This window comes from Bombus huntii, chromosome 3 (genome assembly GCF_024542735.1).
Source record: "Bombus huntii isolate Logan2020A chromosome 3, iyBomHunt1.1, whole genome shotgun sequence".
NCBI classification, from domain to species: Eukaryota; Metazoa; Arthropoda; class Insecta; order Hymenoptera; family Apidae; genus Bombus; species Bombus huntii.
In genome coordinates, this window is record NC_066240.1 from 6767533 (window position 1) to 6789810 (window position 22278).

General features: G+C 37.4%; 1 protein-coding gene across 2 annotated transcripts; it reads right to left on the bottom strand.

The window, feature by feature from the left end:
- Positions 1-781: 781 nt before the first annotated feature.
- Positions 782-21888, bottom strand: LOC126878415 (LIM/homeobox protein Awh-like). Of its 2 annotated transcripts, none has more exons than XM_050641180.1 (4): positions 21647-21888; positions 7993-8321; positions 2628-3082; positions 782-2169 (listed from the first exon to the last, which is right to left on the bottom strand). In XM_050641180.1, exons 2-4 carry the CDS (start codon positions 8169-8171, stop codon positions 1961-1963), a joined length of 843 nt encoding a protein of 280 aa, XP_050497137.1. In that variant the 5' UTR covers positions 8172-8321; positions 21647-21888; the 3' UTR covers positions 782-1960. The 2 variants fall into 2 exon arrangements, with proteins under 2 accessions (XP_050497137.1, XP_050497136.1); XM_050641179.1 differs by lacking the exon at positions 21647-21888 and adding an exon at positions 15650-16734.
- Positions 21889-22278: the final 390 nt, after the last annotated feature.

Consider the following 22278-nt stretch of genomic DNA (forward strand, 5'->3'; position numbering starts at 1 on the left):
GATTGGAAATGCAAGTGACGATTTAACGCGTTTGCCCCGGTTGACAAGTTAAAGTTGATTTATGAACTTCGATTACAAGTAACGAATGCCCTTCACGGCCCTAAAGAAGCGATAAATGTAATTTTCCTTCTTTTTGAAAGAATAGAACGATAGTTGTCCTCACTTCGATTGATCCGCGGAATAACCTGATGTAATCAGGCTGTCGTTTTAATAAAACGTACCTATAAGATCGAGTATACGATTAGCGTAAACGAGAAATTCGAATCGTCCGGTGTCCCCGCCAACTTACCGAAGCCTCGTTTCCTGTTCACTCGAGTCTCTGGTATCCCGGGGTACATCAGAAAGCAATGTTCCGAATGAAAGTATCTTTTACAGTGTTTAGATAATTAATTGTGTAACCGTAAAAGGATCATTATTTAATATACACACGACACACATGTACTGTGATGTAAATATTGTAAACTAAGTATATATACAATATAAAATGTTGCACATATTTCTTTGTTTCCGTGTTTATTCCCCATCCTATGAGTGTGTATCTTTGAACTTTATTAACTTTGTTTCGTTTCTTTATTTTTTGACTTTTTAACAAATTCAGCAATTTTGGGAGTCTTGGGGTTTTAAGCTTTTTTTATAAGCATTATTTTTTTTCTGTTGCGGTTTTTTTTTTTAATTTGATAAAGTTGGGAGAGGATATAATAGAAAAGGCACAGTATTGATATAGATAAGACACCGTATGATAGAAACACAAGGGCTTCAGGCTTGAAAGCAATAACACGTGTTAACAGTAAAAGACATTTTTATTATTAACAGTACGGTTTACAGTATTGCGATAATGTGTGTACAACATTGGGAGCGATATCAAATATTCATGCATGATTTCCTTGAAATTTATATACAAAAGCTACAGAATACATCTATGTACAATCTTATATTAAAAATAAAATACTTCATAGGACACGCGTATAGCGAGAATTTAAATAATACTAATGAGCCATGTCAATGTTATTAAAAATTACTCGTTTTGTAATCATTGGTTTGATACTGTTGCAAACTGTTGATGTTAAATTGAAAAAAGAACGAATAATAATATTAGCGAAATTTGAATGAAATTAATGTTATAGAAATATTCCGATTTTTTTCAAATTGAAAATTTAAAAATCTATCTCGTGACAAATCAAATTTATAAAATAATTATTAATTATGAAAAACGAGACCTTTTTTACAAACACTATTAAAATTGTAATTCTACTTTTCGTTTCATTGCACTCTTGCCAAGTAAAATAGTTAAGTAGACTAATTGTAAAATGCAAATACAAGTTACGAACTATTGCAATCGAATCAGAATAAATAATGATAGCGTGTTTTCTCTATTCGTATACTAGAATCCTCACTATAGAATATTAACCTATTCGTAATATCACTTTTACTTCTTGTTTTGTTTGAAACAATTCGTCTTGGGTATGTACAAAAGAAGACAGAGAATATCTCAATTATTTAAAACTTATCCTTAAGCGTTATAGAATTCAAAGAGGGTTCGTTTTAAATAATCTTTTTAAGTAAAACCTTGACCATATTTTTATTTTACAATTTTCCCTAGAGGAAACCATATGCAAATTTTTAATCGATCGATGTTCGAATAATCAAGTATTTCCTTAATGATAATCGAGGTTTTACTATATTCCAAATTCTCATAAATCTATGAAAAAATTTATGCTAAATTTATATTACACTTAAGTACCTAACTATAGAATTACATGTATCAAAACTTTCGAATGAATTAATGTACCCTCTTCGAAATCCTAGAATTTTATAATTTCTTCCTCTCTAATAGATCGATGTTCTTCTAAATTCGAACGCTAAATTTTCCATTGCAAATAATATTAGACTTGGAAACGATCGACGAAGGTAAAATTCGAAAGCAATGATCACCGGTATTGGACATCGTTACTAAATAAAGTTAACCCGTTTGATGACAGAACTGGGCTTGAAGGTGATTGGGCGTTGTCGGGGTTAGAGGTGTTAAAGGAGTGAGTGGTGTCAATGGACTGCCAGGACTTTCGCTTCCTGCGCTGCCGCCTTGATACCCCCCTAAATAGGCACCTACCATGTTTACACTGGTTGAGTACAAATCACCTGGATGATGTTGCATTGGTGGTGAATGGTGCACTAGATAGGAAATGAATTATTCTTTAGGAATGAGAATATAGAATAGTTATAAGAAGAGAAAGAAAAAGTTTCAGATTTTTAGTAAAAGAGATCCTACGTGTATATTATATTTCGTCTTTTTCGATCCAAATAATGGTACTAACTGTTTAGATAATTGGTACGTTAATGCACGAATCTAAAGTTCAAATTACGAAATGTCTGTAATATCGTTTCATATTAACTCATACATTAATTCTATAGACTTGATTAAGTTCAATAAACAAGGAAGCATAAATCATGGCGATACTAATTGCCCCCTCGTATTTTCGTATTTTCTTCCTGTAATTCATTATCGATATGCAGAGGTATCCACGTACATTTTGTATTTTCTGTTTTAATTTATCGTTTATATTTTTCTATTTACTTTATTTTATGTTTTACTAGGAATTGCAACATTTTCAAATAACAAATGTACTTACTTTGCGTTTTGATCTTTCCACTGTGTTTCTTCTGCCTGGCCCTCGAGTTCTGAAACCAGACTTGCGTCACTCGTTTGCTCAGTCCCGTAACGTGAGCTATTCTTTCAAGATCCTGGCCATCGGGATTGCTGTCTAACTGAAAGTTCGCTTGCAAAACAGAGAGTTGCTCCTCCGTGAAAGTGGTCCTGACCCTCTTCGTCTTGCTCCCTTTGCCGCCGTGCTCGGAGTCGCAATCTTCCGAGGATGAGGTATTGTTTCCTTCGACAACGTCGAGATAGTGAGCCTTGCAGAGCAATCGGGCATCCAGCAGGGCGAATTGCTCCCCCGTCGACAGCTGACGAGAACAGGCGTCGCAGGCGAAACAAGCCAAGTGATACACCCTTTCCCTGGCTCTTCTCACCCAGTCACCCGCACCTACGCTTCGACCACACTTCGCACATTTTGCACCAAAGGTTCTGAAATGTCGAGAAAGAGGGATTTTTATCGTACATTCAAGATTCCTGTACCTTCTTCCACCTTCTTCCAAATGTTGAGAAAGAAAAAATTCTACTGTTAATCCAAGAGCTGAGGTTTATTATTAACTTAAGATTTGTTTGTTCTTGGAGATCTTTCCTGTTTACGCACGAGCATGCGCCGAAATTGTCGCGATACGCTTGTTTCTGTATTAGATTAACGCTTGATCGACGATCAAGAAAGTTTATTTAAATTTCGTAGAAAGGAAAAATTGGACGAGGAGAAGACAAGAATGAAAGAGTAGGAGGATGAAGGTGCTATTTTGGTCGAAGCTGCAGGTTCATTCAGGACCTCCGTGTACGAGAATCCGATGGTCCTGTCCTCATTAACATACTACTCCGCCACTCGATGTCCTTTAGAGCGCGTCAGCAGCGTGGTTTAAGGGTCGCTCGACCTCTCGCGATTCGCCCGGTAGATTACGTCGAGATTATCTGGACGTCTCAGTCCCGCGGCTTCCCTCGCCCTACAAATGACTCTAACCCTTTGAATTTTAGCCGCCCGACACCAGGAAACGGGTCACGATCTTACGAGTGTTGCGTTTAAAAGGAGAGATATAAGCGATTTGTGGATGGCTCTTACGAGGAAACGATACGCTCGTCTTTTAACGAGATCTGCCACGATGATAGGTACACCACGGATTTTTATTACTTAGGTGTGTGATGCAGAAGTGAATTTGATAGAATCTATGGAATTTATTAATTTCCCTCTTAGATTTCTTGTCTTCGTCACCGAGTCGAACTTAATGATACTCAATAGCTATATAGAAAATAATTCTACAAGGAAACAGAACTTCTAAGCTCCACAGGTAACTTGTTGTTCGCAACGAAGAATAACTTTGTTGTAACAACAAAGAGAAAAAATATAAGTAGCATAAGTGAAAAAGAAGAATTGTGGATCGACCGAAAGGTTGGTTATTGTATGGAAAAATATGGTAAGCCACGGAAGGATTAGTCGGTTCACGAATCGCATCGTCACCGTCGCATCCATGGTATTTTCGGGTATTATTGGTTATGGTGATCGCGCACAAGGCACGCCTAGAAGCACGCAAGTATCTATTCATTCTTGACGAGACATCTATACCTGATACCCCGAGTATCTTTTTAAACCTCTGAAAGCTTCGCCTAGAACTTCATAACGTGTACCTACTTATCATGATCATTTTATTATCGTTATTGGTCGATTCTTGCAAATAAAATATACATTTGTTTTTGTAATTACTTTAACATTACTGACAATTACTGAATAAAATTCACGATAAAAAGAAGAAACGAGGGAAGATTCATATAGTTTAAAATAAATCATTTGACGCGATCTCTTTGAGCTTGAAGGTCCGGTGAAAGTTTGAGGTGTCATTAGCATAAATAGTGGCGCCACCCCTTTCCTTTTCCGGCGCGTTTACGTCGGATCAGAGCGAAATAAGAGACGGTCAGAAGCAGCGTGTAACCAGACCAGAGGAACTGGTATTGGGTATCAATAAATCTTCAGGGCCGTACATCGGCTACCAAACGACCCCGCCCTAATTTATTCATTTGTTCTTCCACATAGGCGGGCCCTATAAGTCAACGGGGGATTAAGTCGGCCGCTATCCGACCTCTGCACAGTAGAGAATTCATAGTCCCCCCTTATACCTCCGATCCTCATTCGACTGCATTCGATTCTCGCGCTACGAAGCCAGATCTCGATCGCGATCTTCGATATCTTTTAAGATATAAATCGGCCCTGTGATAAATTATTACGTTGGCGATATTTTACGCTTGAATTATCGTTTTTGGTAATAGGAACAAGCCATATAGTAACGTTTATAGAGTATGAATGGAGAAATTTTAGTACGAAAAATTGGAATTCTTTAAATTTAAGATAATTTTGTTATTACTGAATTACGTATCTAGTATTTTAATTGTATTATATTGTGACTTATAGGAGATCAGAGAGAATTGTTTGGAAGCTTCATCTTGTTTGTATCGTGCCTGTATTTAAATTTTATTCGTCATATCAAAACTCGAAGAACCACAAATTATGTTATCTAATGATCGTGGAGGTTCCAAATCTGAAATATGATTTTGATTGCACAAATTGCTTTATAAATTAAAAAAGTAATAGACCTAGAGCCGTAAGTATACAGTTCTGTACGGGTTGCCCATATTTTTCTCTGGAGAATACAAAAACAGGCACGCGTGTGCGTGGCTGCCGAGTCACCAGCAAGAACTGCCAGTGTTCCATCTAAAGTCTAAGGAATTCGCCTCGTAAGGCAGCTAGCTGTGATTCCCTCTCTTTGGTCCACCCTCGTGTGTCGGTGCTTTTCAAGCAGGGGACGGGTGTCTTTTAAATTAATAAATATTCGCCGACGTTATTCTCCTTCCACGATCCTTTTCCTCGTGTCGTTTCTCAGGCAAGAATAAACAAAATTAAAAGAAAAAAAAAAGAAAGAAAGAGAAAGAATGGAAGGAGCAGGATGAACCAGAAATCGCTCTATTAGCCATGCCAGCGTCGAAATTCCGGTTCTCTTAATTCAGTGTGGCCGATGCTGCGCGACAGGGAATCGGTCGCCGCTTTAATCACGACCTTATCGTTTCTGCCTTAATGGCACTTAAATGCGAATGCCTACGCCCTCCTGAGAACGATTCGAGACACGACGCTTGCAAGCCCGGGGGTAATCTACATTTCTGCTACTGCGATTTCGACGATTTCCTAAACATGCCGAGGAGACGATAATTTCAAGCAATCTGCAACGATGAGGACGTTCTGCTCTCTTTTACGTAGCTATCTTTGAAATATCTTTTACTTTCAGTTATATAGAAATACATAATTATACTACATACTTGTTCTATATTTAAATCCATCCTCGTTGCATATCTTATCGCTAGTTTACGGATTTTTATACAAAGTTACATTTCTATAAAGATTAAACAGATGGAAACGAAGCAGAGACTTGTTTTGCTTGCCATGTATCATAAAGAGTATTATACTTTGTATACCTTCGTACTTATAAATTTCCCGTAAATACATAAAAATCCGCACTGATTTTCTATATTTCATACTGTTACATTTAGTTCTTACATACTTTTCATCTGTGAAGGTTTTATATTATTGTCATATGGAATCTAATACAAATTAAATATAATGCGTTTATTAACCGTCTACTATAATATGCTTGCTAATAATCTCTTTAAAAAATTTAGTCAATATACAATTGTTAAACAAAACTTATTGTAGGAATTTAAATCACACCAGATACACACGTACATTTTTTGATTCGCTTGAAGATTGTATAAAAAAATCCATCGATTGAAAAGATTCGCCATTGCGAATATTCGTATACGGCCCGGGTCAAAACCGGCGTCTTTTCTTTTCGTCTCCAGGGACTTGTAACCGCAAGAAAACGTCAGATGAGATGTCCTTTATTCGTAGCGGGCATCGAAGCCCGGCTTCAACGTCACATCGTGACTCGCAGCTCGCGCGTGAGCATGCGTGGTACACGTATATGACGTGAATAGCCGACTGTACGCGTGAGGTCCAAAGAAGAAGAAGAAGAAGACGAAGAAGAAGAAGAAGAAAGTAAAAGAAAAGAGAAGTAAGAAGAAGAGGAGAAGAACCAAGAAGAAGAAGGTTACATCGGAAGACATTAATCACCCAATGGTGAATCTCTCTCGACCCTATGTCGAATACTCGCGTAAGGATATCTGTTCATCTGCGGGAATATCTGCACCCACGTGACGGCCACGTGACTCCAAAGACAGACAGATTTTAGCTAAATCATTATAATCGTGCTTTTTTTCACTTTTCCGATTGATACGTTTAACTCTTAACTGGTATCATTGAGGACTATAAAGACTAAGGCTTAAGTCGCTTAATCGCAGAAAAATAGCGATAAGATATTTAATCAGTAGACTGCGGATTTTTTACGCATTTACGCGAAATGTAGAGGTAGAAAAACGCGTAAAATGCAAAAATATACAAAATGCACAAGGCACTTACAGTACCTATTCATTATAAGCTTTAATTATAAGTTTTAGTAAGTTTAATATTTCTCTAATAAAAGATAACTAAGGTGTTTAAGTTCTGTTCCTTTAATCGTGCTCATAAGAGTGTAAGATTTGCATAATCAAAAAAGCAATTCATCAAACGAAAGCGTTCCATCATTCGGCCGCGATCTATAATCAACCAGAAGGGACAGTTAGCCCGCGATCCAGAAGCGACACGAAGGATTACCGATGAATCCAATAATATTCCAGCTGATCGAAGAACAGACACCCCACTGATACGTAACCGGTGAGCAAAGCCAAAGCTTAAGAGGACGTTTCTCGACTACCACTCGTGAACACCTGGAAAGAATGACCGTTTGTTCGACTTACGAAACGCTTCTCGCGGAATATGCTGACATTCGTATAACAGATATCTCGGACACCCTGTCGAGCAGCTACTTTCAAAGGATTTTATGAACAAGTCCCTTGAGATAGATTTCGAAGGGTCGTTCTGTATTACGAACGAGTGACTCGCTAAAATGATCCCAGTGGCTTTCGATCCCTTTATGCTTGTTTAAGGGACAAATTGTTTACTTTGTCTTCGTATTGTAATTATGACAAACAGTGGCTAGCTACGTATCCTTATTTCTCAATGATTTCATCAAGTTTCAATAACACGAACTTTAATATGCTTAGACCTAACTAATTAGTACGTAATTGTTATAATGAATACAGCGATGTGAAAATACCTTTTGTAGTGTACCTTCAGTCACATAAATCAGCTAACCTAACCAAACAAACTATGTTCCCCACTGATGCAAAAAATTACGATGGTTAAACTTGGACAACGAGCTCCACTGACCTTAAAAATAGAAACGAGTTGTACTTACAAGGCGTAGTCGTGCCTGCAGTAGAGCCTCATCCCTCGAAGAAAACAGGAGTGCTGATCGTGCAGAGGCCTCGCACAGGCGCAACATTTCAGGCATCTGGAATGCCAGGTACGACCCCCTACGCAGAGGACAGTCCGCTCGCGAACGCTTTCCCCGCAACCGCCACAGTCCATTTCCATTCCATCGTGACTGTCGTTGTTGTTGATATTAGTAGCAGCTTTCTTTATGCTGGTTACGTTGTTGTTATTGGTGTTCACGTTGTTGTTGTTGTTGTTGTTGTTCGAACAAAGGATGCTGTCCGTGCAATCTGGCTCCGTCTCGATTTCCGTCTGCAATTTTATTCGTTTTACTTTATTAGTTATACTTATTTAGTTATATAGTTTTTTATAGTTATTTAGATGAAGATTTCATTGCCGACGATAATTTTAAGAACAATTAGGAAGATTTCAGCCTGAAACGAGATTGTTGTGAAATTAATTCGAGAGAAATTATTAGTGTAATTTACATGATAGGTAATTTATTGACTTTTACAAATACTTTACAATCTGTCTTTACATTGTACTAGTTTACACCCTTTAAAGCTCTGAACAGCAACTCTAAAGCATCCTGTACAAAAAGAAAACCCATCGCATACAACCTTCCTTCGATAAACCTTTCAAGCAGATGCTACAAGTCTCTACCTAATGTCATCGTGAATTTAATGCCAAGGCATTAAAACGAACATTTTACATGGAATACCGGAGTCGATGGAAAAGAACACGAGCCACGGTATTAACGTTATTAGAAGAGAGTCTCGCGTTAGAATTTGTCAGCTAGCGAAACCAGCACGATCGATCGATTCATAAAGCGTCAACGTGTCGTACGAGAAAAAAACATCATTAGCGATGGGATTAAGCGCCAGACCGAATCGAATACTGGATGTTCTCTTCATGTTTTGATAGATGGATATAATATTTCATTCGTCGTACTTGCCAAATATTTCATCTTCGTTTCAACCTATATTTTAATTACATTTGTAACTATATTCTCAAAGTCGATTTTCTCAAGAATGATGCGTCGTATGAAGAAATTTTATTCGATATTTTCGATTTGTTCTTTTACGTAGAATCGCTCGCTTGCCAAATGTACCATTCTTGTTGAGACATCCAACCTAGGAAACTGAATAATCGTTGAATATTCGAATCTACTTGCGACGTACTTGAGGCCATCGCTAAACACATAGTATAAGACGATCGTTTCCGGGTGTGGAGGTACGGAAAGGCTGGCTGCGGGCTCCAAATCTCAATTAATACTCGGCAAAGTGAAATAATAAACGAGCGGACGGCCGCCGGCTGATAAATGATGCCGCTCTTGGGCATGATCCCTTCGTTCCTCAACGACCGGCCTCAACGATTCGCATGACTACGCACACATCGTGTATCAAACGTGCGTACACGCGAAACGACCTTTAGGTAGGCGCAAATTTGTTCATTGTGGATGGTGAGATTTAAGCGATACGCACGCCCCTAAAGATCGTAGCTGCGCAGCTTCCTTTTAATTGAATGCGTAACGCAGGAGATTTTACTAATTTTCAAGTTGTCTTTTTTTTCTTTTTCTTTTAACTTCCAGTTGATTCTTCAGGATGGGGTGTGCCAACATAAAGTGCGTATAATTTTTATAATCTCTCGGAAGTTAATTATATTTTATAGTTGAAACGAGGAATCTAGGGAAATATGAAAAAGTTACATTAAATTATCGTTCTATTCGATCTTTAATAGCAAATGGTAGTCATCGATTAAAATGCATTCATTCTTTAACAAGTCGTCGTTCATTAGTCAAGAACCGCTTGAAACAAACCCGTGGTAGAGTTTCGAGCTCGATTAATTGACACTCGAACGACACGATGCAGCTGGTTAGTTTTTTTCCTCTTTTTTTTTCTTTTCAGTCCCATCGTGTTGTTAGAGGTTTGGTTAACACAAAGAGACAAATAAGTAGGTGCAACGAAGAGAGAGAGAGAGAGAGAGAGAGAGAGAGAGGGAAAGGTTGTCATTGTGAGTGCGTAGAGAGATAAACGCAAAGATAACGCGTATCTGATCTGTATGCAATTTTTTTCTTATCGATGTCGCGGCACACGTGCTCATGAATCCACCTGTGTATTCACACGTGCGTGTATTATGTATAAGTGAGTACATTGGAACAGCGAGTCTTGACTTGATTATATTAATTGGTACACGAGTAATGCACAAAGGTTATTGTTCCCCACAGCGTGCAATCAATGAGTTAATTACATTATATTCTTCGATTTATTGCGTTTACCACGTACTTCTTCTCTTTACTGCTTTATTCGTACATTAATATGGAAAAACTGTTCTATCAACCTTCGGGAAATTAAAAATTTCAATTTATTAAACGTTTATTTCACCCTGCTGTGATCCTTAAATTTTTATCATTTTTATACTTCAATCTCACGCTTATTTATTTGGCGAATATACTGGACAAAAGATTGGTGTGAAAACTCATGTACATATATACCAAGAATAGTTCTTTCAGATTTTGCTTAAACTTGAAATACTTTTTAACGTCAGAAAAACACGATAACGACGGAAAGAACGCGGCAGAATTAGAACGAGCGAAGATTTTTCAAGAACGTTAAAAGTGCGTTTCCTCGATCGAAAAATAAGCGATGTGAAAGAAAAATATTTCAAAAGAATTCACCCTCCGTCGTAAACAATTCTTATTCGTCGGCTTCAAATTGCATTCGCCGGTTTAAACGCGCGAACTAAACACACAAACGAACGAAAATATAACGTGAATCGCCGTGAAAACGCGAAACATATAAAGAACAGGGATATTGCACAACGGATACCTCAAGAAAGACAACATCGACGACAGCCAATTTCGAAGACGCTACACGAACACGTCTTTTTCATTTCATCTTCCTCTCTCTGTCCTTTCCCTCCTTGTCGTAACTTCTCCCGTCGGCCAGTAATCATTTCACGTTTAACTGGACGGTCATTGATTTATGATCTGCCGAAGGCAAAGTTGAACTTCCCACCTGTGATTTATACCTTCTGGCATTTCGATCTTCCCTCGGAAAGAGAGCTACGTTTCTCTTCGAACGTAACACCGTGTCGATTAATACACCGTGTCGCGGATCACGGATTTACTGGCGCAATTATCTCGATGAAATAACCGGAAGATCGCGTGATTAAATAGAAAATATAATCTAAATTTAGTGATATTTTCGATTGTCCTTGCTTCGAGATTTTAAACGCCTTTGAGCAATTTACTTTGGTAGAACATTCGAAGAAATACAGTTGTACGAAGATGTTCAGCCTAAGAAATGATAATAACGCGATTGCTTCGATGAAAGATCACGTGGCTAGATAACAATATTTCCAATCTTTTAATCGAACCCTTAATTTTACAGTTGAAGAGCTTTTTAAATTTATGAAAAGCATAAACGAATCGTTGCGGATTTATAAGAAATGCAAGAAGGAAGATATCAAGAAATACTGGCAAAAAGTTTTTGCATCGAACGTATTAATACGAAATTTGTTAAAAACATCCGTGTGTAAGAACTACAAAATGCTGTCGTATTAGATCGTCCGAAAAGAGTCTTTCTTTTACAAACACATCTTTTACAACGATGCATCTTTATACAAACGTGAAACCTAATCTGTCGAACGTTGTGATCTTTATTTTGATAGAACAAAATGGATCATACGTAATTCGATAAAATAATATAAAACGGAAAATGTTATGCATCCACCATTTCCTTATAAAACGAAAGAAACTTTTCGAACGACCTAATACAAATACCCAAATAATGGGAAATTGAAAAGAAGTTTAACGTGAAATACTTAAATGATAATAAACTAACACAAACTTCCATTTATTACGAAAAAGAAGCGAGATGAAGAACAAAATATTACACGGGAAAAGGTTGCCGATCCGATTTGTTAATTTAAATATTCGTAGGTATTATTATTTTGGTATATTTGCATGTGAACGTATTATTACTTTGACGCATTGTGGCATTGAATTAACGAGATATTTACAATCTGTGCGGGGAATTTCTTCCCACGATAGTCAGATAGCCTGACGAGGTTCTTCTCTATTCTAAAGCCTTTTCTCGCGAATCAGTCTTTTCAATATTCGGATTTACGTCTGGACTGTTCGCTGGCCATTTCATTGTTTCGATGCTGTTACCGCGTAAACAGTCTTTTATTACTTTGCTGTTACTTTACTACTATCTTCCAATCCTCCACTGTCCAGTTTGGATGTTTCTTACATCATTGTACGCGTTCTCTTTTATGCTTTTTTGTTATGAGTTGTTTTGTCTGTGGAGGATTTGCCGCGAATCGGTATCGCGAAATAATGAAGGCGAAATATTGCTGTCGCAATACGTCAAGTATATTTGAAATAAATAAATATGCGTACAGTGAGTCATTGATACAATATAAAACTCGGAATAAATACTAGTTATTGTTCGTCGCGTAGATACTTGGAGATGCTCGTTAATACTCGTTGATACTCGATATGAACCGTTCGATACTGTGTCGCACGCGATCGAGTCTGTTTATTTATACTCATATATTATATTCGTCTTCATTCGACCCATTTTGCCCAGAGTTCATTTGTTCTTACATTACTTGTAATCTGACGGTCTTGATACTCCGAGGCAAAACAACATGATTTGGAATGTCCTCTGACTCATGTGCCGCTACATGTCTTAGCTTTTTGAAATGAAAAACTCATCTCATTTAAACGATTTTTGACAATACGGTCGGAAACGTTCTGTGTCGATTTATCTCTCTCAAAGTTGCTCGTCTAAAATTTTTCACAATTTTACGCAATTTTCTATCGTTTCGACTAGTTGCTGCACGAGGACCACTCATCTTTCGCTCTCAGATACATTTTCCTACATCCTACATCCTATGATTTTTGTGACATTTCTCTGGCTATTTCCTTGCTGGAGAAACTCGATTATTTTTAACTTAACTCATGACTCACATTAAGTGCCCGTTAATTTCCCATTGCTTTTTATCACATATAATGACGTATAATAAATGTATTAAATATAATAACATATAATAAAAATTATAGTTCGAAGACACGAAAGTTTTTAAGAAATTTCTTCTGATCGGAAACTTTCTGCCAGAGATTGTACACCTAAGTGAATATACCTGCGTTTTCTATAAATTATTTTTTAAACCACTGAACTCAGCGAATTCAGTTTCGTGGAAGATCCCAAGATATTGGAGAAGAAACGACGAAGTTTGACCTGTTATAAATTACCTGTTGAATTTCGACCGGTTGCTTTTCTACGAATCCCTGTAAACTAGGGTTGTCATTGTAAATCGGCCATCGAAACATATAACCTGCCTATTCTTTCGTTTTCACATTGATTTTCCAATGCGCAGATCGCATGCGATTAAACATGTTGTTAGCTAATGTTCATACTTTTTTTTACAATTTGAAGGATATTGTAAAAGAACGCGTTACTTATACATACATGTTTAGCATTTAATGACAGCAATAAAGAAAAAATTAAAATTACCTGGTTTTTCTGTGAAAGAATCGTTTATTAAAACGTGACAATTTAATGAGAGTGGAATAACAAAGTACCTATATATATCGAAGCACAAACAAGAATGAAAGTTGCTATGACGATAGCGTGTATAGCGTTTAAAACAATGGGGTAGTGTGAGATGACAAGTGATAATTCACGAAAAATCAACGGGAAAGAAAATTGAATAGATATTTGTGTAATCTTTATTAGCATATCGAATACTTTCGAGAATTGATATTTAATTTGATAGACGAAGCGTGAAAATGTTTCGTTTCTAAACAATAGAATTAATGAACTGCAATTTCATAATATGACGTTCGATAGCGTTATTATACAACAAAATTATCGAGCTGCATTTATTACATGATAATAGGAATTTATGATTAAGCGCGATCGAGGCTTGATAGGTGCAAATGAGAAACTTGAGATAGTAGATGATATTTCAACGTTGCAAATTATCGGTACGCGTACGTGTATTTACTAACAATGTAGTTATGTATAAATTCAAAAAGATATAGTACGTATAATAAGATATTCAAAAAAAAAAAATCCATATCAATTTCGATCGAAGATCCTCATAACGAAATCGGTTAATTCCTATAAATCGTTCTTTAAATGTAAATATTTCACACGATCGTGATTCGAAAATTCGCAAGTAGCTTTCTAACTCAATTATCGCGAGAGAAGAATCGAATTTTCGTTGAAAGAAACGAAGAAAGAATTTCTCAATCGTTCGTAAGTGGACTCGATGCTCGAAGAATGCAATCAGCGAGTAGTTAAGAAGAATAATAGTATTCATTTTTTATTCGTCAACACTTCGAAACGACGGAGATGAGCTGACAAAATGAGAAATGTCAGGGTGAAGAGGTCAAACGGGCCTCACTACCGACTACCGGACATCGACGATCCTCGTACACATCCGATTCGTCACTTTGCTACACGGGACGGACGTTTAATGGCACGAGCGAGTATACCATTCCCAGTGATTTATCGGCCTTATAAGTTTCGCCGGCGATCGTAAATAATTTTTCGCGATATTTCAAAATTATCATGGCCGTCGCGTCGTTTCGTTCCAGAAACAGTTTTTAAGAAAAACTTGCTGCCAGGACATTGTGTGCGTTCGGTGTGACGTTTATGAGTTTGACGTGCAGGATCGTAATTGTTGTGCAACAACAATGACGGAGTTTAAAGTATTTAAAGAACTGAGATAAAACGTTTCAATGAATCATTAATTTTGATGAATTGGTAGGATATGTTTTAATTATAACGAGGTGAATTTTACATTGGAATATTAAATTGGATTTTTTATATGAAAATTATATTCAAAGGATAGAAGTGCAATGTTTCGATGAATTAAAATAATGAATTTTATAACGAGACGTAAGATATTTCTTTTAATTGCAAAAAGCTATTCTTTTCAGATTTTACTGATTCGATATAACTTAAAGACAATTTGAAAATTTATTTCCAACGTTATAATATAACAGAGTTATATATTTAATTTTACTACTCGGTATATAGGTGTTTAACAAGAACTTTTTATTGATAAAGAGGTTTCTAATGTCTTTTGACAATGTAAACAAAAATATATTGAACAATGTTCACATTGTATTTCATTAGGTACTATGATTGGTTATAACCTATCATTTTTAAACAAAGCTTTTTGATAAAACATAACGATAAAACAACGATAAAACATCGAAAAACTTTCGAAACCCGCGCATCGCTTCGCTTAAACAAATGATTCACACCTGTTTATACACCTTATATATATTTCACATATTCGACTTACGTTTATCTTCTTTATCTACCTACTGTCAATGAATCGAACAAAATTTTTCACTATCTTATTTAATCTTTCATAATCGACAAACAAAAGGAAGCTAGGTATGTAAGCATGTATACATATGTGTTACTTCAAATCGTGATACATACATTATTTAAATGCATGCGTGTATTCTTAACTAATTTTCGTTACCACAAAATTTAAAAAGGCTGAAATAAATAAATCTTAACAACGTTAGATAACAAAGTTGTCTAAACTATTGCTAGACACCTACTATCCGACGATAGCATTTCAGAGTTAAATCTCAATCCACTCACCTTCATCTTTCCTGAAATTGGTCCAGAACTTCCTTTTAACTCACAAACTTCCTCTCTTCATTTTCATAATCATCGAGTAACCAAAAAAAGAGTCTGCTGATATACCAAATACACGTGCTAAACTGACAAAAACATGTCAGTAGTCAACCTATATATGTGTGTAGTCCACAAAGTCTCTTCACAACACTTTGAAAGTAAAACTCGCGCTACGATCCGATAACTCGTTCCAAACGAGTAAGTTTCAGTATCAAACCAAAGAAAGCCAAACCAGGGGACTCGCGAGGAATAAAAAATCGCGGATCTGTAGGATCGAAAAGGATCGCAGAAAATACGCCGTCCAGATCCGTGGCCCGGGGAAGACTGGCATCCTCGATCCTGCCCCTTCCACACTCTGCAATCGCCGCTTCGGTCTATCACTCACACATTCACGCTGTGTATCCACGCTTCTTTGCACTGTTTCCACTCCGTGCACGTCCGTGTATGTATACGTGTACGCGTGTGTTAGAACGTCGGAGGCTGAGTGGTGGGGAACGGAGTTGCGTGACTCGACTCGGGGTTGTTCGCGGCACAGGAACGATGCTTTTCGGGACGAAGACCCCTGGAACGACAACCAGGCTCCGCCCAATCGACCACGCCCATGTTCCATGCGCGAAAACCCACCACTGAGGCTTTTGGTATCGTAAATTCCTTGCGGAGTAGTGGGGGAAGTCGCGAATCACAATCGAATGGAATTTCTGCGGGCAACGTGTTCCTCATAGTAGAGTTGATTCTCTTTTTTGGTTTTTGCTGATCGCGTCTCTCACTTTCTATTTCTTTCCACGTTCCTTTTGTCACCGGCTTCTTCCTTTGAGTTTCTGCGCTTTCTTGCAAGAAACTTTTATGCATATATGATACACTTGTGAACCATAGGATTTCGATCGCGTTTTTAATAGTGCGTTGCACTTTGTTCGACGTTTCGTAAACATTGCAGTTTGCTAATTCTATTCGTAAAACGATATTGTAATTTTAGTTCTTATACTACGAAATTAAGGTGTCTCGTTGCAAAATTAGCTTTCACCAAAAATTAAACACTGGTCAACACTTGTCAATTACTTTCATTCGTTTTTCTACTTCGCTTAACATTCTTCCATAAAATAATACAACAATTCATTCGAATCATTCCATTTGTCCCAAAACCATTCGTTCATTCTCTTTCGAATCAATTAACCTAAGGTAAACATCATCAATGTCTCGTTAACCAAAAATGTAACCCACCTCGTTTTTAAACCGTCTTCTTCTAATGCAAAGATACTGTCTCTCATTCTCTATCTTCCCTCTCCCTGTATCTACGCATAATTCAAGAAACATTGGATTTCACGGATGCGTGCACACGCGCGCCATGGCAATAAAAATAAAAAAAATGCGAGGGGTAGGACCAAAAAAACTCGTTTGACAGTTTTCCTGGGTCTCGAAATGAAAAATTCATATTCATCTTAGACGTGGGCGTAAACGGGTCGCTCGACTAGAGCCGAACACACTTATATACTTATTTACACACCTATACAGAGAAGAATATGGTTCGGATAGAGAAAGACAGGAGTTGGAGAGGGATAGCAGTGATAAAAGGCGTTAGTCCATTCCAGGATGATTTATGTGTCGGCGGGCAGAAATACAAACAGGTGCTCGAACCTCCTCGAGAACCCAAACTCATCGAAAATAAAAAGGAAGAGAAGAAATATAAAATATATATCCACGCAAGTAGACACGTATAAATAAATGTTGGAAAGGGATAGTGTACGTCTAAGGGTGAACCGTGACTAAACGGTCAACTCGGTCTTGCTTTTCGACCTTGCTTTTGGGGACAGAAATATAGAGAACAAATGTACCAAAGTAATATCGCTACTATCGAACAATTTATTAGAAAAACATTTACATAGCAAGAACAAGCAGCTACTGTTAAACAAACTTGGAATTGCGCGTTCAATTTCTAAATCCGATCACCAATTCTTGATATCTGTAATTATGAATATTTGGAATTATCGTCTAGAGAGACACGTGCTTTCGAATTATCTTAAATGTGTCTCGCTCTAAATTCTAAATCCGCGATCTACTTACAAGTTGCCAAAGTTTTGCGAAAATCAGAGATTACAGTTATTAAGACAAATAACATTTTAACATTCTCAATATTTTAACATTGCAACGATAGTTTTAAAGTTATGAAAGGGAGTAATAAGCATCTACGTGTTCACCTTCAAAATCAAATAAAAATTACATTTACAAAATTTCATATAACTTGGCAATTCCACGAACAGGAAGTCATTGTTTTTCATTCCTTACGTGATTTACATGGTATCAAAGTATCGATTTACAAACTGCGTCCTTATTTCCGATACGTGACATTTAGTGTATATCGCTAATCGCAAATATTGATTCTTATCGAAATCGAACGAAAACTTGGCGAATGAATGATCGATAACTTTTTAAAGAATGTTGTTTTATTAACTGTGGGATCACGTGATCGTCACATGCAAGCATCGATGTTTAAGCTAAGCGGAAAGATATCGATTAGGTAGGTAAGTACGTATTATATATTTTGAGAAACAAATACTTTTAACGTTCAATAAAGGAAAGTTTAACATTCAATAAAAAAACGTTTAACGTTATCTACGTTACTTAAATCGATATCGGTTTACGAGTTTCTTTGCAAACTCGTTCAAATTGCAATGACTATGCAAGTGCGTGATAAATGGTAAATGGAGCTGTGACTTTTTACGTAAATTTAATATCAGAAATAAACATTTATCGTGTCTCTGAAAAAAGATTGTTATGTATGTAAAATCTTTAGACAAAACTTTGTATAACAAATTTTCTCCATGTCATCGTATTGAAAGTATTCAAGGATTATATATATATATAGTGGAAGACCCATTTGGTTTCGAGTTTCACCGTAATATGAGTTTTTACCTGAGAGGAAAAGCCTGCGCCGTTTCTTGACTTCACAGCAAACGACAAAACCCTTGCATTCCGAAATGATAGAAATTTCCTCGAGTGTGAAGTAGGTAGGATTTGGAGCAGAAAAAAAGGAAGGAACACCTGCTGCGAAACTGCATGCAGATGTATTCCGTGTTGCATATTCAAATTGGAATCCGTGGACCGATTTGACGACGATGTTAAACAATAGATATGCAAAAGAAACTGTCGTGGAAAAGTATCTCAAAAGCTACTCGAGGAATTGTTCAAAGCGGAAAAAAACAGTTCATAAACTTTACTTTAAAATTAGTCGTAACTTATAATTTATTCGATTTAGGATAAAATTTTAATTTGGTATAAAGGATTTTTCTAGCTTTATTCCAAATTAATTCTATTTAGGTTTCTATTTTGGTTTCTACAGGACGATGTCGTTTTAATATCTAACGTCGAAATTCGACATTGATAAATTTTGTTACGAGCAGGAAATATTCATAGCTATTGGATTCAGAACTATTGGAATAAAATATTATCTACCTATTTCCACCCCTTCCCTTCGTTTTTCACTCAACCAACTTCATTCAACCACCCTCGAACATCAGACGTACGCACCGGAAGGGTTGAGTTCCACTAACAAAGAATCCTTTACCTATAAAGGAACCAACAGAACCTGAATTCTCCCCATTTATCGCGGCGTTACTCGCGTCTCCACAGCCGACCTAACATTTTCGAGACAAATGCGCGTCATACGTTCCCGATGCAGCACGATATGCCCTATTTGTTAAGATCATCGTAGGCGCGTGTGCACAGGTTCGCAAAACGCGCTCGTGCACCAGCTGTAAGTAGGTACACTATCGTTCATAAGTATTTGGATTCTTTAAATTCTATCAAAATACATGTACAAATTAATTCTTCCTATAGTTAAATATACCGTGAATGTTTATACATTTATTAGAAATTTAAACGCGCAAAAATTATACGAAGAATATAAATTTCCATGAAAAACCCTGATCTGGTGACAGATTAATTACAAATGATAAAAAAAAACAGGGTTTGCGAAGTAACTACTTTTCTATCGGTAAAATCTTTGGCTTCTCGAATCAGATACGAAAAATGCGTGTGTATTTTGACTAATTAAACTAGATACATCTTGTGAAAGCAAGCGGCTGGATACTTTTGAGGCGTAGTGTAAGAGTGCGTAAACGCGTTTACGCGTTCAAGAACGAGCAAAATAAGGTGCAGGGTCCTCGCGATCGGCAGGGAACGGGCCATTAGTAACGCTTACCCGCATAAAGCGAGAAAAATGGCAGTCGAATTATCTCGCTAGTGGGAGCGAGACTGGACAAAGGTTCTACCTCGCGAGGACACGCGGAGGATCCTCGAAAAAGGAGCCACGGGGTTCCACCGGTGCCGATCCTGGCAAAGGGAACGAACAAACCGTTGCCCGGCACTCTTCTGTCGCGTTAATCGATACCATCGAAAATCTCGTTCGCGACCGACGTCCTTTCCTCCTTGGAAATCGCGCGTACAGTTGCTCGCCAAAGTATTCGAACACTTGTAGATACCTTTTACGAATATACTATGTGTATTATACGAAACGTATTTTGAAATTTCATTAGCATTGTTCTGTCGTTTTATTTCAAAATAAACGTATTTGGTTATACAATTTGAGAATAATAACTTTTAGTATTTAACAAGATCTTGATTTCACATATAAGCTGTTATATCTTCAGTTTCAATGCAGATACAGCTTTCTTACTTAATATACATATAGATAAACTATTTTTGTTCTACCTGGCAGCAATGGCTTGATTTAAGCGAAAGTTGCAGGTACAATCTTTCGTCTTTAACACAGCAGTGTTACAACATTGAGCTATTATGATCGCATATACAAAAAAATATAAGATTCTAATCGATATATCGGACCTTAATAAATCAGTCAGTTTTAATAAATCAATAACAAATATCGCGTTAATGAAAGATCGATCAGTCATACATTTATTTCTGATTCATCGGATATAAGTTAAAAAACGTTACGATTTTTTAGAGGACGCGAGTAGGTCGAGGTCAGGTTTATCCACGTTTTTCTTAACGTCAAGCGTTTCGTGTAAGATAACGGAAAAAGAAACTCAGTTGCTACGTAGTGGGATTTTAACAAGAGTTTGCATGTTTGCACAGCAGGCGGTTAGCTGCGAGTGACATGTTAGCCTGCTTTCTCGAATTTGTATTCTTTTATGGAGTATCGAGGGTTGCGCGACAATGGCCCATGAACGTTGGTCGCTTTCAAATGCGAATAGGTTCCTGGACTACTTTTATCATGATAATGCCGTTTGGATGTCGGAAAATTTCTTGAAAATGCTTGGAGAGAAACTGCGAGCATGGAAACGCCTTTGGCTGTGTTAAATATTCGGTGAAAGAAGAAAAGGAAGGGAAGAAACGTGTTTTTAGACACGATTTACATTCGTCCGTTTTTCACGATTTCCACATTCTTTACTTTCCTACGAATGTCGTTTACATTGTTAACTGAATCATGCATACCAATAACAATTTTTTTATATTTTCCTTGAAATATCTTTTAACGTTGAAAGAATGCAATTGCGTTGGAAATGACCGATAGAACGCAACAGGATCGAAAATCAAATATTATCATGCAAGAAAACATCTACCGTACCTTGTATACGGTACGAATTACTATCATCGTTGATCGAGTCGTTCAGAATCTACGTTGATCAATTCCACAAATTAAAGAGCAAAAAAGGGCGACGACGTTGCAAAAATTTTTGAAATTTATCTTGAAATTTGCTATCATCTACACCACTTTCTTCCAATAAGCGAGCTTATGAAAGTAAAATGAAAGCAAAATGATATGGAAATTCAACATTGATCCAGTACTTCTAGAATGAAATGGAGGAATTGGAGGAAAAATGAAATTGATTATGTTTCTGAGAAATTCAATTACCAAGCTAAAGCACAAAATACCTTCAGCAGTCATCTCAAACATTCCACGTCCTCCCGTATCATGCAAAATAATAAGTCACCCCAAAAACATACCGGAGCCTGCAAACATCCCCTGTCTCGCAACAGCCTCAACTTTCACGCCACTTCCAGTCGAATCAACCGTCAGAAGCCGAAAGTTCGCTTCTCCATTATCGGTGATTGAATTACTCGATCCAAGAGCGTAGCTGAGGAAGAGAGGGTGGAAGACAGACTTTCGAACTCTCGGTCAAGAAGAAAAATTTCGCGAAAGCAGGGAATCTCTTTACTCTCCGAAAGTACTTACTTCGTCGCGTCAAAGGAACGACGGAGTGATACAGCGCGCAGAAGTGAAACGATCGAAGAGAAAGGAAGAGAAAAGAGAGAGAGAGGAGCTTGCGCGCGTCGAGGGGGTGGGTTTCGTTAGGTCGGGCGCAGTTTTGATGATAACGAGCGGATTTGCAATCACGACTACATTGTGCAGGATCCTGCTGTTAGCTAACTTGAAGAGGGATGAAACTCAGACGGGCTGAGATCACAGAGCAGGAAGCTGAGAGCGCGATGTAGACGGAGGATGAGAGGTACGCGTTGGGGAAACCGTCGCGCGTATTCCTTCCCTCTACATCAGTGTTTCCCAACCTTTTATAACCATCAAATAATCTATCATATTCGCCCTCTCTGTGTTACTCATTAGCACTAACAACGAGATA